This window comes from Scyliorhinus torazame, chromosome 2 (assembly GCF_047496885.1).
Source record: "Scyliorhinus torazame isolate Kashiwa2021f chromosome 2, sScyTor2.1, whole genome shotgun sequence".
In the NCBI taxonomy this organism is placed as follows: domain Eukaryota; kingdom Metazoa; phylum Chordata; class Chondrichthyes; order Carcharhiniformes; family Scyliorhinidae; genus Scyliorhinus; species Scyliorhinus torazame.
Genome location: NC_092708.1, coordinates 158,036,625 through 158,056,175, shown reverse-complemented (window position 1 = coordinate 158,056,175; position 19,551 = coordinate 158,036,625). Strand labels below are relative to the sequence as shown.

Genomic DNA, 19,551 nt, shown 5'->3' with positions numbered 1-19,551 from the left:
AATTTTGTCATCACGTACCTGGAAGACCCCATTCTCTCCATCTCGAATAGAAATGGAAATCTGAAACTCTCTTGATCTCCATCGCGCCTTCCTCTACTGTGGTCAAGGTAGCAATGACTGGATGGCTATTACGGGAGGTCTGCAATCTCTTCTAGCTGTAAGGAGAGCTACCTGTGTGAGAAATGGAATACTTTGAAAGGGTGGAAACACATTTATGGATGGTGAATGTGATGGATAGATGTGAAATGACAATAAGAGGAAGATGATTGTCATTTTGGCTCTTCAAATGGAATGTGAGAAGCTGCTCAAGAGAGAAGATTGGGTAGAGCAAAAGATTTTCTTGGTCTCAGGAGTGCTGTACAGGAGAATACTGGGGTTTGAATCTTGAATGTGGGATGCCACTTACCTTTCTTGCTGTGATGAGGCCATTGGACCATTTTTAGCACTGTATCTAACTTGGAGGTGTCACACTTCTGCTGCTGACATCCTTTAGCCACTTTGAGATGTCTGCTTTGTTTCCAAATCTGGTTTCTTACTCTTGTCTGCCAGGAACAACATTTCTCTTTGGGCCAATATGGGCAGCATGACATTTGGGGCTACATCAAAGAATGGGAAAGGAATAGGTGGGATTGGGTTGGCGTTTTACATTGAGACTCCATCATTGATGTTGCTGTATATTGCTGTCTTGTTCTGATAGTTGTAGAATGCTTCCAGTCTTCCCTATTGGGGTCCCTCTAAATAGAGATCCTTTAACAGTCGGGTACGGATTATCATTATGCCTGCCTCCCCTGATTGGTCAAACATCCAGAAGTGAGATGCTAATGTGACTGAGTTAGAATGTCACAGCAAAGTCCACGCCCCCACTTGAGGTTCCTGACCTGCTGTGACCTTTTCCCATTGCTGGTGGATCTGAAGGTAAAAATTCTGTCCTATATACCATCACTTGTTTATAGTCTAATAATATCGTTGAAAATACCAGCAACAAAATTATGAGATTGTTGACTCTTCTGTCCAATAAAAACGGCATTTGTCATTTATCAGTAATAATGAAATGAAAACCGCTTATTGTCACAAGTAGGCTTCAAATGAAGTTACTGTGAAAAGCCCCTAGTCGCCACATTCCTTCGCCTGTTCGGGGAGTCTGGTACGGGAATTGAACCGTACTGCTGGCTTGCCTTAAAAGCCAGCTATTTAACCCAGTGTGCTAAACCAGCCCTTATCACTTATTGTCACAAGTAGGCTTCAAATAAAGTTACTGTGAAAAGCCACATTCCGGCGACTGTTCGGGGAGGCTGGTACGGGAATTGAACCGTGCTGCTGGCCTGCCTTGGTCTGCTTTCAAAGCCAGCGATTTAGCCCTGTGCTAAAGGTTCATATACTGATATCTAAAGGTTCATATACTGATATCTTTAAAACCTAATAAATACCTAATAAAAACTATATCTCCTATTAAAATAATACCTTAACTTTGATTGTATTATTGTGTTCTCATTTAGATTCACTTTCCCATCAGAATTTGGAACTCTGACTCCACAGATCATTAATGGCACTTTGGCTGTTTACAAGGATGCAATGAAGAATCTGCTCCCAACACCGACTAAGTCTCATTATCTTTTTAACCTGCGGGATTTTTCCCGTGTTATTCAGGGAGTGTGTCTTTCCAGTCCAGAGACATCAGAATCTCCAGCTGTGATCAAGCGTCTCTGGGTTCATGAGGTGAAATTTGTATTTACTCGCTTTCGTGGGGCTGGGCCTATTTATTACCGATTGATTTTTCAGTGAAAATAACAAATGCTTAGGGCAGCACGGCGACGCAGTGGGTTAGCATTGCTGCCTCACGACGCCGAGGTCCCTAGTTCGATCCCGGCTCTGGGTCACTGTCCATGTGGAGTTTGCACATTCTCTCCGTGTTTGCGTGGGTTTCGCCCCCACAACCCAAAAGATGCGCAGGGTAGGTGGATTGGCCACATTAAATTGCCCCTTAATTGGAAAAAATGAATTGGGTACTCTAAAAATTTTTTTTAAAAATAATAAAAAATAACAAATGCTCGTTGGCAAGTTACTCGTACAGATGGAAAACATGGGTGACAAATATTAAGTATCACAAAATCTTCCACTAATAATTGTGCTATTTCCTTAACCAACAATGTGTTTCCCTCAACAAAGAAACAGGAAGACCATTCATCCTCATGTGCTTGTTTCACCTGTTTAACTAGATAGGTGTGTTACAATCTCCATAACTTTTAACAGGTGATTTGAACTTCCATTTGATAGTTGAAAGAATCGCATGACAAAATTTCATATTTTGAAACTTCTCCTGTAATAAATGGCTGAAGGGACCATTCATTCCCCTTTTATACTTAGCACACATTCCCCACAGAATTACATTAATTAATAATCTTTACTGTCACGAGTAGGCTCACTGCAATGAAGTTACTGTGAAAAGCCCCTACCCAAGGTCAACACCTCCACCCTATCCCCATAACCCAGTAACCCCACCCAACACTAAGGGCAATTTTGGACACTGAGGGCAATTTATCAAGGCCAACCCACCTAACCTGCACATCTTTGGACTGTGGGAGGAAACCGGAGCACCCGGAGGAAACCCACGCACACACGGGGAGGATGTGCAGACTCCGCACAGACAGTGACCCAAGCCGGAATTGAACCTGGGACCCTGGAGCTGTGAAGCAATTGTGCTATCCACAATGCTACCATGCTGCCCATTCTGGCACCTGTTGAGGTACACTGAGGGAGAATTCAGAATGTCCAAGTTACCGAACAGCACATCTTTCGGAACTTGTGGGAGGAAACCGGAGCACTCAGAGGATACCCACGCAAACACGGGGAGAACATGCAGACTCCGCACAATGACCCAAGCCGGGAATCGAACCTGGGACACTGGCGCTGTGAAGCCATAGTGCTAACCACCATGCTCCCGTGCTGCTCATACGTTCCCTCTAGCAAACAATCCACTGTCATTCTCAGCTTCCAATTAGTCCCTGTCCCCATTTCACCGAGTAACTTTGAGTGGGTATTGCACGGTACTTTGCTCAGTTCTCAGAGTTTCTTAAAACCGCCATCAACAGTAAAGTCTATTTTGATGATTCTTCTTCCTCCTGACCATGCTAGAACAAATCTCTATAAATCCTTAAAATACTGCAGGGTGAGTCATTCCAACTGGAAACTTTCGTTCCTATGCTCGGCTGTAGTAGCTTACAATGCTAAACAGCCTTTTCTCTCTGTTGATCACACAATACTACTGTCTGACTGTGATATTCATTGATTTGTAAGAAAGTCTGTAAGCTGATCTCGAAAATGGCTTCCTCAGAAGATTTCCCAAGAAATAGAAGTAGGAGTAGGTCACCAGGCCCTTCAAGACTGCCCCGCCATTCAATACGATCATGGTTGATCTATGCCTCAACTCCTTTTCTGTGCCATTTTTCCGTAGCCCTCTATTCCTCTATCAATCAAATATTAATCCACCTCCACTTTAAATACTTCTAATGATCCAGCTTCCACCAACCTCTGGGCAAAGAATTCCAGATATCCACCACCGTCTGCCAGAAGAAATTTCTACCATCACAGTTTTAAATGACTGGTGCTTTACCTTGTAGCTACATCCCCTTATTTGATAGACTCTCCCACAAGTGGAAACATCTCACCATCTACCCTGTTTGAATAAGGTCACCCCTCACACTTCTAAATTGACCAGCTGTTTGAATATATGCCACTGCCCATTTACTGTGTCTCAGCTTGTTTAGCCAGTTCACTTCAGACAACTCCTTCTCATACCATTATAGTTGCCCCTATTTAAGTTGAAGACAGTGGTTATGGACAAATGGCGTTTATCCTCAAGTTGTACCTGGAATTCTATCATATTGTGGTCACTATCCCCAAGGGGATTAACCACAAGATACCTTATTATCCTTCTTTATTACCCAAAATCAAAACTCCCGGTTGGTTCTACAATGTACTGCTCTAAAAAGCAATCCTTGATGCCCTCCACAAATTCTTCTATGCTACCCATGCCGGTTTGGTTTATCCAATCAATATGCGGATTGAAATCTCCCATGATAATTGCAATTCCCTTCAAACATGCCCTTGATATTTCCTTATTTATGCTCTTGAGAGGTCACGTTTTTGGGGTCTATAAACTATTCCCACCCTTGTCTTCCTTCCCCTGCTATTCATGATTTTGACCCAAACGGATTCTACATCACTATCCACTGCCTTTATATTACGACTCAGCGCTGCTCTGAAATCTTCCTTGATTAACAATGCGATCCCATCTCCTTTCCCCTTTGACCTGTTCTTTTGAGCCATTATATACCCTGGAATGTTGAGAACACAGTCCTGGTCGCCCTGCAACAACGTTTCTGTAATAGCTAATGCATCATACTCATATGTTGCAATCTGTGCTATCAGCTCTTTATTAGTATCACAAGTAGGCTTACATTAACATTGCAATGCGGTTACTGTGAAAATCCCCTAGTCGCCACACTTCGGTGCCTGTTTAGGTACACAGAGGGAGAGTTCAGAATGTCTAATTCACCTAACAAACATGTCTTTTGGGTAGGGGCTGGTTTAGCTCACTGGGCTAAATAGCTGGCTTTTAAAGCAGACCATGGCAGGCCAGCAGCGCGAGTTCAATTCCCAGCCTCCCCAAACAGGCGCCGGAATGTGGCGACGAGGGGCTTTTCACAGTAACTTCATTTGAGGGTAGCATTGTGGATAACACAATTGCTTCACAGCTCCAGCTTCCCAGGTTCGACTCCGGCTTGGGTCACTGTCTGTGCGGAGTCTGCACATCCTCCCCGTGTGTGCGTGGGTTTCCTCCGGGTGCTCCGGTTTCCTCCCACAGTCCAAAGATGTCCAGGTTAGGTGGATTGGCCATGATAAATTGCCCTTAGTGTCCAAAATTGCCCTTAGTGTTGGGTGGGGTTACTGGGTTATGGGGATAGGATCGAGGTGTGGACCTTGGGTAGGGTGCTCTTTCCAAGAGTTGGTGCAGACTCAATGGGCCGAATGGCCTCCTTCTGCACTGTAAATTCTATGAAATAAAAAATAAAAAATTCTATGAAGCCTACTTGTGACAATAAGCGATTTTCACTTCATTTCATTTCAAGTGTACACTCAAGTGTACCATAACTTCTAGCCCTTTGGATTACAGCATTCTATAAAAACATTCTATTAGTATTTTGAATTATTTCTTCTATCTTCCCTCGAGCATTTATTAATTTAAATTTCTCCGGTCCTACACAGTTCCTTGTTCTTAATATTTAAAAAATACTCCGATCTATCTTTCTTCAATCTAAAGTGGATAGCCTCACAAATCTCCCCATTGATCTCCAACTATTACATTCCTACACAGTCACTTAATCTAACAGTACCCTTTTGCAACCTACTGCTTCTATTTTTATTACTTACTGTATCAAAACTAAGGGAGCGATTTTCCTAGGTCACATTAGGCACTAAACAGTCTTCAAGATGGAGTCTTGAACGAAAATACCTAGTTAGCCCGCCTTTAGAATTGATAGCAACATGGTAAAGGACTTGAAGTGTCGTTAGGAAAGGTGATTAAGGCCCTGATGACCAATTAAAGTGATTCTGAATGCTCATGGTTGTACACCATTCTTCCTCCCTAGCATTGCAAGTAACAACCTCTCCCAAACAACAACCGGATGATCAAAAATGATGGAGTCATTAGTGAGGAGTTTGAGCACTACTAAGTCATGCTCAGCTTTCACTATGCTGCTCGAGATCAACTAACAGTTTGAGGAGGACTTTTGATACATTTTGGGAAATTTTCTGGAACATTTTTGTCAAGACTTTATGAACACTACCAACATTTATTTCAGAAACTCTTTGAGGAGTTCACCTAAGCACACTGAGGTGTTGTGCTATTGCACCTTCTGGAAAACTTTATCAGAATCACCACATGAAAGGGTATGATTGGTCACGGGGCTCTCACTAGGGGTCCAGGTCTGATGGAGGAATGCTAAGAGGAGATGAGGACTGATTGAGCAGGATCAGTTGCTGAAGAAGACGGGTAGAGGAGCAGCAAGGCAGACAAGGCTCCAGATTTGTGATGACTTGTTGCATGTTTCAAAATCCGGTGATCGTGAGCCCTTACAGTGTCAATTATGCCAGTGGTTCAGTGTAGCTGAAAAGTTGAAGTTGTACTTTTGAGCCTAGCCCGTGATGCCCACATCTCACGAATGAATAAAAGTAATCTTCCATATCCAGATGTCCCTGGAGAGGGAACCAGCAGTGTCTGCAGGTATGCTTGAGTGCACCCAGGACTTGTAAGCACTGTAGAGTCTGGAGTGTATATCACCCTGGAAATATTACTTTGATCTCATTGGCTAAAAAGTTTTTTTTTCAATTAGTTATTTTCCCGCTGCCCCTCTGGAAAGGGCCACTTAGTTCCTCTTTACTGGCAACATTCTGGTTGGATCAAAGGAGTTATAAATAGGCAAAAACTAAAACTGTGGGTTGTTGGGCTCGGAGATGTATGTTTTTAATGTGTAATGTAAATAAATAGAGTAGCCGGAATTTTCTGGCCATTGATGCCATGGGAACTTCTGCTTTCCCAGCGGTGGGGGGGGGGGGGGGGGTGCGCGGGGGTTGGGGGGTTGCTTTCAACGGGAAACCCCATTGGCAGTGGCAGGTCAAGAAGATCCTGCCACTGGCCAGTGATGGGCTGCCGCCACGAAAAATGGCGGAGGGTCTGGAAAATCCCACGAAAATGTGTAAGATTCGCTGCAATTCTCTCTTTCACAAATCGGCATTCTACAATAAAAAATTCAGCATTTTCCTGCAAAAGCAATAGGGATAACTTTGAAAATAGTTTGTTACTTGTAATGTGCTTTGGATTGCCACAGGTTTAAGCTTTAATGCAAGCCTTTGTTTTATTTTTATTGCTGTCACAAACATTCAAACCTAATTTTAGTTTATTTGTGTCTAAAATGCAGGTTTTACGTGTCTACTATGATCGTCTGGTGGATGATGGAGATCGAGCTTGGCTTGTTGACTGTCTTCGAGAAGTGATGGAGAATCAGTTGGAAGAGGACTTTAATGAGATCTTCATACACCTTGATGCTGATGGTGATGGCAAAGTGATGGAAGATGAATTACGCAGTCTCATGTTCTGTGATTTCAGTGATCCAAAAGGTGATGACAAAGGCTATAGAGAGATCTTTGATAGCAGAAAGTTACGAAAAGTGGTTGAAATTCATTTGGATGAGTTTAATAACCTCAGTAAGAAACCCATGAATCTGGTTGTATTCAGATTTGCAATTGAGCATGTTTCTCGAATTTCCCGTATTTTAAAGCAGCCCCATAGCCATGCACTTTTGGTGGGAGTTGGAGGCAGTGGTCGTCAGTCACTAACCCGTCTTGCATCACATATGGCTGACTACATTCTGTTTCAAGTGGAACTTTCCAAGAGTTATGGTTCCAGTGAATGGCGAGAAGATTTAAAACTAATATTCCGAAAAGCTACCGAAGGTGAGATGCCAGGCGTTTTTTTATTTACTGACACTCAGATTAAACAAGAATCATTTCTAGAAGACATCAACAATTTATTGAATGCGGGAGAAGTGCCAAATCTCTTTGCTGTGGATGAGAAACAGGAGGTTTGTGAACGTATGCGTTTAATTGACCGCCAAAGAGATAAATCAAAACAGACTGATGGAAGCCCATTGGCACTTTTCAACATGTTTATTGAGCGCTGTCGTAATCAACTACATGTCGTTTTAGCAATGAGTCCAATTGGTGATGCTTTTCGCAACAGGCTAAGGAAGTTCCCAGCACTTGTCAACTGTTGCACCATAAACTGGTTTCAGGTAAGTGTATTGATTGCTCACATGTTTAATTGAATGAAAAATAAATACCTCTATGTGGTAAGTTTTTGAATCAGTTAGAAAAAGGAGTAGGCCAATTAGCACCTCAAGCTTATTCTGCCAGCTTTTCAATTAAATCACGATGATCTATGCCTTAATTCCATCTGTATGGCCTAATATATCCCCCAATAACTTTGATTAACAAAAATCTAACAATCTCAAATTTAAAATTAATAATGGACCTTAAATCAGCTAGCTTTTGCAAAAGAAAGTGCCTCTCTATGTAGAAGGTTTCCTAATTTCACTCCTGATATGCCTGCCTCTATTGTTTGGGCTATGTCTCCCCTGGTCCTAGTTACAAATTGAGGGTCTCCCATTTAACACAGATTTTTTTTATCTTTGGAATTCTCTTCCACAGAAAACAGTAGAGACTGGGTAATTGAATATATTCAATGCTGAGACGGATAGATGTTGGATGTTCAAAGGTGCAGAGAAGGAAGTGGAGTTGAGGGCGCTATCAGATGAGCCCCAGATAACAGAATTAGTTTCTTTCAATAGATTCTATCTTCATTAAGGTGTTGGGCTTAGAAAGGAATACAGTACTGAAGATATGGTTTAACTAGGCCTTTATATGACTTTAGCATTTCTACCCCTTATATTCTATCCCTCTAGCTAGGGGACCAATATTTTCTGTACATGACCATGACATTTTAATGACAAACATGGATCTCCTAGTCTGTTTGGCCCTCCAACGTTCCCAACTTTTCACCATTTATAAAGTACTCTGATGTATTCTTTTCAGGTCCAAAGTGCATAACCTCACGCTTAGCTATCTTGAAATATTTCTGTCATATTTTTGCCCATTCATCTTGGTTATTAATATCTTTGTAATTTTATGCTTTTACCTGCAATGTTTACAATGCAGCCCATCTTTGTGTCATCAGCAAACTAGAATATATTTTTCTATTCCATCATCAAAATACAATGAATATTGAGGTCCCAACACAGATCCCGGTGGAAACCACGAGTCACATCTTGCCAATTAGTGTACTTGCCCATAATCCCTACTCTGTTTTCTGTCACTCAGTGAATTTCCAAAGCCGGTCAATAGTTTTCTGTCAATTCCATGAGCTTAATTTTAGTTTACAGTCTATTTTGAAGGACTTTATCAAATGCCTTCTGAAGCAAATGTAGACATAAATTGAGCATTTTCAAGTTGGCAGACTGATGGGGTTGAGTGTTGGGGCCTCAGCTATTTACAATTTATATTAATGACTTAGACAAGAGACAGAGAATAATGTATTTACATTTGCTGAAGATACAAAGCTAGGTGGAAATGTAAGCTGTGAGGAGGACATAGGGGTTGTAGAGAGATATTGATAGCTTAAGTGAGTGGGCAACAAGTTGTCAGATGGAATGGAGAAATGTGGGATTATTCACTTTGGTCGTAAGAATAGAAAAATAGAATATTTTTTAAGAAGCGTGAAGCATATAAATGTTGATATTCACAAAGGATTTGATGTGCTCATACAAGGATCACAGAAAATTAGAATGCAGATTATAGACATTGCCCTGCCCATTATTTAAATTCCTTTACATAATGTTCACCAGGGTTGTCAGGCATGATCTACTCTTTACAAATCCATGCTGGCTGTCTCTGATCAGCTGAAAATATTAAAACATATGTACGTCCAAATCAGGAACAGGAGAAGGCCAATCGGCCCCTTGAACTTGCTTCACCATTCAAAAAATCATGGTTAATCTGGGTGGCATGGTAGCACAATGGTTAGCACTGTTGCTTCACAGCGCCAGGGTCCCAGGTTCGATTCCCGGATTGGGTCACTATCTGTACAGAGTCTGCACGTTCTTCCTGTGTCTGCGTGGGGTTTCCTCCGGGCTCTGGTTTCCTCCCACAAGTCCCGAAAGATGTGCTGTTAGGTAACTTGGACATTCTGAACTCTCCCTCTGTGTACCCGAACAGGCGGTGGAATGTGGCGACGAGGGTTTTTTCCCAATAACTTCATCGCAGTGTTAATGTAAGCCTACTTGTGACAATAAAAATTATTATTATTATTTTTATTGTAATCTCAATACCACAGTCCTACTACCCCGATTACCTTTCAGCCCCTTGCTTATGAAGAATCTACCTCGCTTTGCATTAAAAATATTCAAAGATTGTTACCACCATTTTTTGAGGAAGAGAGTTCCAAAGACTCACAACTCTCTAAGAAAAGAAAAGTCATCTCATCTCTGTCTTAAATGGGCGACCCCTTAATTTCCTGACATTAACCAGTTCAAAGGGACAGTTCCTAAAATGAATCAATGTTGAGTTCTCGCAGGGCAGCTCCCTCTTGTGGGTCTGTCCTGCTGGTGGGACAGAATATTTTCGGGAATGGAGATGAAAGAAATAAAAACATAAAATATTGGAAATATCAGATCTGGCTGTATGTTTCAAGAGAGAAACAGAATTAACCTTTTGGGTCATTACCTTTCATCAGAACACAAGACCTGCTCCCACAAGGAAAGTGGTGCACCAACTCCACCAGGCACAGGGGACCTATACAAATATGGAGACAAAGCAAGCCGCCTGCTGGCACACCAGCTGAGAAAGCAGGCAGCCAGTAGAGAGATTGCGCAAATTAGAGACAGCAGAGGCACATTGGAAACAGACCAAGACATGGTTAACAAAATCTTCGAGGCCTTTTACCGGGGGCTGTACACTTCAGAGTTCCCACCAGGGGACTTGGGGACGAAACAGTTCCTCGATAGACTGGACATGCCAGTTGTGAGGGAGGACAGAAAACGGGACCTGGAAACACCACTAGAACCTGGGAGAGATCATGGAGAGTATTAGCTCCATGCAGGCGGGGACCATACCAGTTCCCGGCAGACTGATGCAAAACATTCGCGACAGCACTGGACTATCACTTGCAGGAGATGTTCACAGACTCGCTAGCTAGGGGCACACTGCCACCCACACTAGCACAAGCCTCAATCTCGCTAATACCTAAGAAAGCCAAAGACCCAACGGAGTTCGGTTCATCCAGACCCATCTGACTACTAAACGTAGATACCAAAATACTGGCCAAGATCCTAGCCAAAAGGCTGGAGAACTGCATACCAGAGGTAGTTGCAGAGGATAAATTGGGCTTTGTCAAAGGTAGACAACTAACATTGAACATCAGGCGCCTGCTGAACGTGATCATGACCCCATCCGGGGAGAAAACATCTGAGGCGATCATCTCCCTGGATGCAGAAAAGGCCTTCGACAGAGTCAAGTGGAAGTACCTCATAGAGGTACTGGAGTGGTTCGGGCTTGGAACAGGGTTCACCTCCTGGGTGAAACTCCTGTACAACGCTCCCGTGGCGAGTGTACGGACAAACAACACCAGTTCTCAGTACTTCCAGCTGCACCAGACAGGGATGCCCATTGTCCCCACTGCTATTCGCCCTAGCGATCGATCCACTAGCGATCGCACTCAGAACAGCAAAGAACTGGAGGGGGATCCAAAGAGGAGGCAGAGAGCACAGAGTCTCGCTCTGTGTGGATGACTTGCTCCTCTACATCTCGGACCCACAAAGCAGCATGGAAGGAATCATCACGCTCCTGAAAGAGTTTGGTGCCTTCTCGGGCTACAAACTCAACATGAGCATAGGAACGATCTTCCTGGGAACCCCCAAGGGAGAGGGGCAGCACTGATGGGACTGCCGTTTAAACAAGCCCGACACAAGTTCTGCTGCCTGGGAATCCAAATCGCATTTGAGTGGACGGAGGTTCACAAATGAAACCTGACCAGTCTGACAGAGGATGTAAATAAGGACCCCCCCCCCCCCCACTCTCCATTGCAGGGAGAGTGCAGACGATCAAAATGATCGTACTGCCCGGGTACCTCTTCCTACTTAGATCCATCTCGATCTATATACCCAAGGCCTTTTTCAATTCGGTGGACAAGTTAATCATGGTGTTTGTAAGGGGAGGGGGATGAATGCTAGGATCCCCAAGAAGGTCCTACTGAAAACAAAGTCTGGGGAGGGTTAGCCCTCCCAAACTTACAGTACTACCACTGGGCAGCGATAGCAGAAAGAATGATGTGATGGATAAAGGAGCCAGAAGCTGAGTGGGTGCGCGCGGAGGAGGCCTCCTGCAGGGGGACCTCGCTTCAGGTCCTCGCCACGGAGGTACTCCCATCCCCATCCGAAAAACACTCCAGCAGCCCAGTGGTGGTAGCCACCCTCCAGACCTGTAATCGGCTACGGCAACAATTCGGCCTTACCGAAATGCGTGACAAAGCCCCCATCTGCAACAACCATAGGCTTGCCCCAGCGCTCCTGATGTACCATCAATGACCACGCAACGAATGGTGAACTATTGTGGCTTTACTGTGCTAGCGGTAAAGCCTCCTGCAGCTGGACCCAAGAATGGGGACAGTGCAGGAGAGCGTACACTTTTATACAGAGCCGGCTGGGTGGAGCCAGCAGGCTGGGATTTACCGTAATAACTGGAGTACAAGGGCAGTGTACCATAATACATGTAATGTATTTTCAGTGGTTTATCACATTCACCCCCTGTTTAAAAAAAGAGTCCAGCGGGGGTGAAGCGAAGTTACAGGTTGAGTCTGTCGGGGGCTTTGACCTTCCGCCGTGATCGCCTCAGCCCTGGCTGTGGTGTAGGCGCCGATGTGAGTACCTTCGACGCCGGGAGCGTGTTGTCCTCTCCTTCTTCACCTGTTAGTTGAGCTGGTGGGGGGAACGGGCGCCGCCGGGGCGGGGTAGCGGTGATAGTCGCTGGTGGAGGGGGAAACGGCGCAGGGGTGGGGGTGACGGTGGTCGCCACCGGAGGGGGAGGAGACGGTACCACATCGGGGGTAGTGGCGATGGTGAATGGGGAACCGGTGGCTGCCAGGTCCCGGAGGGGGACTGTGTCCCGCCGCCCGTCATGGTGTGCCATGTAGGCGTACTGTGGGTTCGCATGGAGGAGGAGGACTTTTTCGACGAGGGGGTCTGATTTATGACTCCTCGCATGCTTCCGAAGGAGGACGGGCCCAGGAACTGTCAGCCAGGTCGGGAACGAGACCCCGGTGGTGGATTTCTTGGGGAAGGCAAACACATGTTCGTGAGGGGTCTCATTGGTAGCAATGCACAGGAGCGACCGGATGGAATGGAGCGCATCGGCGAGGACCTCTTGCCAGCTGGAGACTGGGAGACTCCGAGACCGAAGGGCCAGCAGGACGGCCTTCCAGACCGTCGCGTTATCCCGCTCCACCTTACATTTCCCCGGGGGTTGTAGTTGGTCGTCCTGCTCGAGGCAATGCCTTTGCTGAGCAGGAACTAGCGCAGCTCATCACTCATGAACGAGGAGCCCCGATCGCTGTGGATGTAGGTGGGGAAACCGAACAAAGTGAAGAGACTGTGTAGGGCCTTGATGATAGTGGCAGAAGTCATGTCAGGGCATGGGATAGCGAAAGGGAAACAGGAGTACTCATCAGTGATGTTGAGAAAGTACACGTTGCGGTCAGTGGAGAGGAGGGGCCCTTTGAAATCAATGCTGAGGCGCTCAAAGGGGCGGGAGGCCTTCACCATATGCGCTCTGTCCGGTCGGTAGAAGTGCGGTTTGCACTCCGCACAGACATGGCAGTCCCTGGTGACGGTCTTGACCTCCTCGATGGAGTAAGGCAGGTTGCGGGCCTTGATAAAGTGGAAGAACCAGATGACCCCCGGGTGACAGAGGTCATTGTGGAGAGCCCGAAGTCGGTCTACCTGTGCGCTGGCACATGTACCATGGGACAGGGCATCTGGGGGCTCATTGAGCTTCCCAGGGCGATACAAGATCTTGTAGTTATAGGTGGAGAGTTCGATCCTCCAACTCAAGATCTTGTCGTTCTTAATCTTGCCCCGCTGTGTATTGCTAAACATGAAGGCAACCAACCGTTGGTCAGTGAGGATAGTGAATCTCCTGCCGGCCAGGTAATGCCTCCAATGTCGCACAGCTTCCACAATGGCTTGGGCTTCCTTTTCGACAGAGGAGTGCCCAGATTTCGGAGGCATGGAGGGTACGGGAGAAAAAAGCCACGGGTCGGCCCGCCTGGTTGAGGGTGGCGGCCAAAGCCACGTCCGATGCGTCGCTCTCCATCTGAAATGCGAGGGACTCGTCGACTGCGTGCATTGTGGCTTTGGCAATGTCTGCCTTGATGTGGTTGAAGGCCCGGCGGGCCTCATCCGTCAGGGGAAAAACTGTGGACTTGATGAGTGGGCGGGCCTTGTCTGCATAATTAGGGACCCACTGGGCATTATATGAGAAGCCCAGGCATCGCTTCAGAGGCTTGGGGCAGTGGGGGAGGGGGAGATGCAGGAGGGGTGTATGCGGTTGGGGTCGGGCCCTAGGACTCCATTTTCCACAATGTAGCCAAGAATGGCTAGGCGGGTTGTGCGGAAAACGCATTTCTCATTATAGGTATGGTTAAGGAGTTTAGCGGTGTGGAGGAATTTCTGGAGATTCGCGTCTTGGTCCTGCTGCTCGTGGCCGCAGATGGTGACGTTATCCAGATACGGGAACGTGGCCCGCAGCCCGTACTGGTCAACCAATCGGTCCATCTCTCGCCTGAGGACCGAGACCCCATTGGTGACGTCGAAGGGAACCTGAAGGAAATGATAGAGGCGGCCATCTGCTTCGGATGCAGTGTATTGGCGGTCCTCCGGGCGGATGGGGAGCTGGTGGTACGCGGATTTCAAGTCAACGGTGGAGAAGACTCGATACTGCGCAATCTGGTTGACCATGTCAGATATGCGGGGAAGGGGCTACGCATCGAGCTGTGTGTACCGGTTGATCGTCTGACTGTAGTCGATGACCATCCGGTGCTTCTCCCCAGTTTTAACCACCACCACTTGAGCTCTCCAGGGGCTGTTACTGGCCTCAATTACCCCCTCCCACAGAAGTCGTTGGACCTCCGACCTGATAAAGGTCCTCTCCTGGGCACTGTACCGCCTGCTCCTCGTGGTGACGGGTTTACAGTCCGGGGTGAGATTCGCGAAGAGCGAGGGTGGATCGGCCTTAAGGGTCATGAGGCCACAGACGGTGAGGGGGGGGGGCAGGGGTCCGCCGAACTTTAGGGTGAGGCTCTGGAGGTGGCACTGGTAGTAGAGACCCAGTAACAGGGCAGCGCAGAGATGGGGGAGGACGTAGAGTCTGAAGTTACTGTACTCTACGCCCTGTACAGAGACGGTCGCGATGCAGTACCCCCGGATCTGTACGGACTGGGATCCAGAGGCCAGGGAGATTTTCTGGTTCACGGGGAGAACCGGGAGGGAGCAGCGCCTTACCGTAGCTGGGTGTATGAAACTCCATGCTCCTGGAATCAAAGAGGCAGGTTGTCTCGTGCCCGTTGATCTGTACGGTCGTTGTAGCGGTCGTGAGGTTGTGAGGCCGAGACTGGTCGAAGGTGATGGAGGCGAGCTGCGGAAGGTGGTGGGAGCGCTGGTCGGCGGTGGCGGAGGTATCAGCAGCCAGCGTACGGCCAGGCGAGCAGTGGTCCCGGGGTGCGTTCCAAGATGGCGCCGAATATGGCAGGCGACATCCAAGATGGCGGCACCCACGGGCCGCACGTGGCGGGCGGCGGCAAAGATGGTGGCGCCCCTGGATCGCACATGGGGGATGTTGCAGTAGCGATGCTGGGCCTAGAAAAGGCAGCGACCGATTGGGCCTGGCAAACGTTGGTGAAGTGGCCCTTCTTGCCACACCCGTTGCAGGTCGTGCTCCGTTGCGGGCAGCGTTGTCTGGGGTGTTTGTTCTGGCCACAAAAGTAGCATTTGGGGCCTCCGGAGTTAGCTGGCTGCTGCGGGGCACAAGCGTGCGGTGCACCCGGGTCGGCTGATGGCGGGGGCCTTGACGCCCACAAGGGTGCTGCGCGGTCGAGGGTGTAGGACTCCAGGTTGCGGGAGGCAACTTCTAAGGAGTCTGCGAGCTATACTGTCTCTGTGAGGCCGAGTGTACCCCCTTCTAATAAGCGCTGGCGGATGTAGTTGGACTTAATGCCCGTGACATAGGTGTCCCTGATCAGCAGCTCCGTGTGTTGGACTGCCGACACCGCCTGGCAACTACAGTTTCTGCCAAGTTGCCGCAAGGCACGCAGGAAATCATCCTGCGACTCCCCCGGGAGTTGCCGTCTCGTGGCCAGGAGGTGCCTGGCGAACACCTGATTTATAGTCCTGATATACTGTCCTTTCAGTTGTTCTATCACCTCCGTGTAGGTGGGAGCGTCCCGAATGAGGGGGAAAACTTGTGGGCTCACCCGTGCATAGAGTAGTTGGAGCTTCTGTGGGTCTGAGATGACTTCGGTGGATGCTCCGAGATATCCTTCAAAACAGGCTAGCCAGTGCTCGAAAGTCGCTGTGGCGTGGGCTGCATGTGGGTTCAGCTCCTGGTGATCCGGCTTGAGTAAGATGTTCATCTTCAAAATTCTAGCACAATAAATTGATGTACCATCAATGACCACACGACGAATGGTGAACTATTGTGGCTTTATTGTGCTAGATGTAAAGCCTCCTGCAGCTGGACCCAAGAATGGGGACAGTGCAGGAGAGCGTACACTTTTATACAGAGGCTGCTGGGTGGAGCCAGCAGGCCGGGATTTACCGTAATAACTGGAGTACAATGGCAGTGTACCATCATACATGTAATGTATGTTCAGTGGTTTACCGCAGCTCCTTGATGCCACCTTTACAAGGTGGAGACAGGATGGGGGGGACCCTGACAGTCAGGGACCTATACACCAACGGCAGGGTCACAACACTGGATGAACTGACGGAGAGATTCCAGCCAGCTAAGGACAAAGAACTCTGATACCTGCAGCTGAAAAACGTCCTATGGAAGGAGACAAGGACATACCTGCGACCACCGCGACAGATGCTACTAGAAGAACTACTGGACTCAGACATTCTAGGTAGAGGGAACTGTAGAGATATGTACGCACGACTGATAGAGAGGGCCAACACTATCGGGAGAGTGGGGTAGTTAGGGACACTTATTGGACATCATTAAAATCTGTTGACCTCGACAATATGATGTCTTTGGTACATTCTTCCACAATGCGGGTGGAGCAGGCATGTGGCCTGCAGCGGCCGCACCGTGCTTCATGGCGGATATCGTCCGCAGATCCGGCCCGCAAAATAGTCCCCCCCTTCGGCCAGCTCGTGTGCCCCGGACCGCCCCACCACAGTGCCCCCAGCCCTGAATAATGTCCCCCCCCTGCCCATGGATCGGCCCTCCTCCGACTGACGGCGCTGGACTGAGCCTGCAGCCGCCACGCTGAGTTCCTGACGGGTGAGATCGCATGCGACTCACGCCGCTGGGAACACAGCCGGTTGGGGGCGGAGCTCAGGGCTGCCATTACCTGAGGCAGTGGATACACAGAGTTCGCTGCTTTGGAAGGGGCGGAGTCTCTGAACACTATTTTGGCATCGCCGACCGTAGATTCCAGCCCAGGATGTTTATAATAGAATAATATTAGTTGAAAATGGTTTAGCAGTAGAAAGCAAAAGTTCCTGTTTCGGCATGTGTGTGGGAACATGGGGATACATCTTTTCTTGGTCTATTGTTTATGAATGATATGGGAGAGGTTTCTACTTGTAATTTTATAAATTATTATAGTTTATGATAATATGGTATTATTTGGTGACAAAGTCACGTGATCAGTTGTTTTATTGTCGTCCAAATAATTGTACGCAATTGAACAGATAGTTTAAGAATTATTTTTTAAATTATTCATGGGGTTTGAGCATCACTGGTTAGACCAGGATTCATTGCCCATCCCTAATTGCCCTTGAGAAGGTGGTGGGGATCTGCCTTCTTGAACCACTGCACACCATGGGCGCAATTCTCCGATGCCGTGCCGGTTGGGGGAATCGCCTGCCGCGCCATTGTTCCACGCGACGCCGGTCCGACGCCCTCCCGCGATTCACCCAAGCGGCGAGATCGGCCCCATCGAGTTCTGCGCGGCGCAGGCCGGAGAATCGCCCGAGACACCCGAAATGACGATTCTCCGCTACCCCCGCTATTCTCCGGCCCGAATGGGCCGAAGTCCCGACAGCATGACCCCAGTTCACGCCGTCGCCATTCACACCTTGTAAATAAAGTCGTCAGCCAGTCGTTCTGGCTGACGCTGAGCAGTGAGGAGGGGAGCGGACTGTTCCGGAGCTCCTGTAGACTGGGTCGGCTTCCCCGAGAATGCTGCGGCCAACGGGGGGGGGGGGGGGGGGTGGGAGGGGGGTGAGGGAGGGAGTGGAGGTGGGAGGGGGATGAGGGAGGGAGTGGAGGTGGGGGGGAGGTGAGGGAGGGAGTGGAGGTGGGAGGGGGGTGAGGGAGAGTGTGGAGGTGGGGGGGGGTGAGGAAGGGAGTGGAGGTGGGGGGGGAGGGAGGGAGTGGAGGTGGGAGGGGGAGGGAGGGAGTGGAGGTGGGAGGGGGAGGGTGGGAGTGGAGGTGGGAGGGGGAGGGTGGGAGTGGAGAGGGGAGGGAGGGAGTGGAGGTGGGAGGGGGGTGAGGGAGGGAGTGGAGGTGGGAGGGGGGTGAGAGAGGGAGTGGAGGTGGGAGGGGGTGAGGGAGAGTGGAGGTGGGAGGGTGGTGAGGGAGGCAGTGGAGGTGGGAGGGGAGGGGGGAGGGAGTGGAGGTGTGAGGGGTTGACGGAGAGTGTGGAGGGTGTCGTCCATCCGCGGATGCCACATGTCAGCCACCCTGATACGGCAGAACGGTGACGAGGACACGGCCGCAGGTTGTCGTGTGGCTGATGGGCACAGGTGACTGGCACACTGGTGAGGAGGACGGTGTGAACTGACCGTTGGACGCAGACAGTGACCAGGTGTTAGTTAGGCTGGCTGCGTGTCTGCAGCGCGACCAGGCCACCGGGGCACACAGGTATCCCATGCAACCCGGCTGGCGAGGTGTGGAAGAACCTCAGTGTAACATGGTGTTTCTCTGCCCCTCACCACCCTCCTGCAGGTCACCATGTATGCCAATCAGACAGCAATGTTCACTGCCGTGGTTGCAGCCGCAGCTCTGCAGGTGGCCATCCGGCAGCGTAGACTCCGACGGCCCACAGTGGCTGCAGATGCAACAGTTGCTGCTGCAGCAGGAGGGATGGCCACGGAGTGGCCCGTCGTCACCGCGCAGGCCGCAGGCACTCAGGCCCGGAATATCCAGGGGGATGCCGAGGGGAACATTGACCCCCAGATGGCGAGGAATGCACAAGATGCGGGCACTGATATCGAAGTGCATGGGGGGGGGAGGAGGAGGAGGCAGAGCCACTGATGGTGGTGCCAGGGCGCCACAGGCGTCCAGCAAGGCCTAGGGTGTACCATGACAGAATGTCGTTCGAGGCCCGACTGGACATTAGATGCAGGAGGAGACTACGGTTCAGCAGGGAGACGGTCGCACATATATGCCACCTCGTGGTGCACCTCACACCACTTGGAACGGGTGGAGGACACCCGATACCAGTCTCCGTCAAGGTGACGGTGGCCCTAAACGTTTACGCTACCGGTTCCTTCCAGGCGCCGAGCGGGGACCTATCAGTGATCTCACAGGCATCGGTCCACAGGTGCATCAGGGCCATGACCGACGCCTTGTACGCCATCGCGGACAGGTACATTAAATTCCCCGAGGACGCGGAATTTGAAAAGCAGTTGGTGCAGATTGCGAAATGCATGGAAATGGTGA

General features: G+C 48.9%; 1 protein-coding gene across 1 annotated transcript in view; it reads left to right on the top strand.

Moving 5' to 3' along the window:
• dnah7 (dynein, axonemal, heavy chain 7) overlaps positions 1-19,551 on the top strand; it is a 570,689-nt gene that overhangs the window by 352,034 nt on the left and 199,104 nt on the right. The window contains exons 39-40 of the mRNA XM_072478629.1: positions 1,497-1,716; positions 6,978-7,850. Coding sequence (XP_072334730.1) covers positions 1,497-1,716; positions 6,978-7,850 — 1,093 coding nt within the window. The remainder of the gene's footprint in view (positions 1-1,496; positions 1,717-6,977; positions 7,851-19,551) is intronic.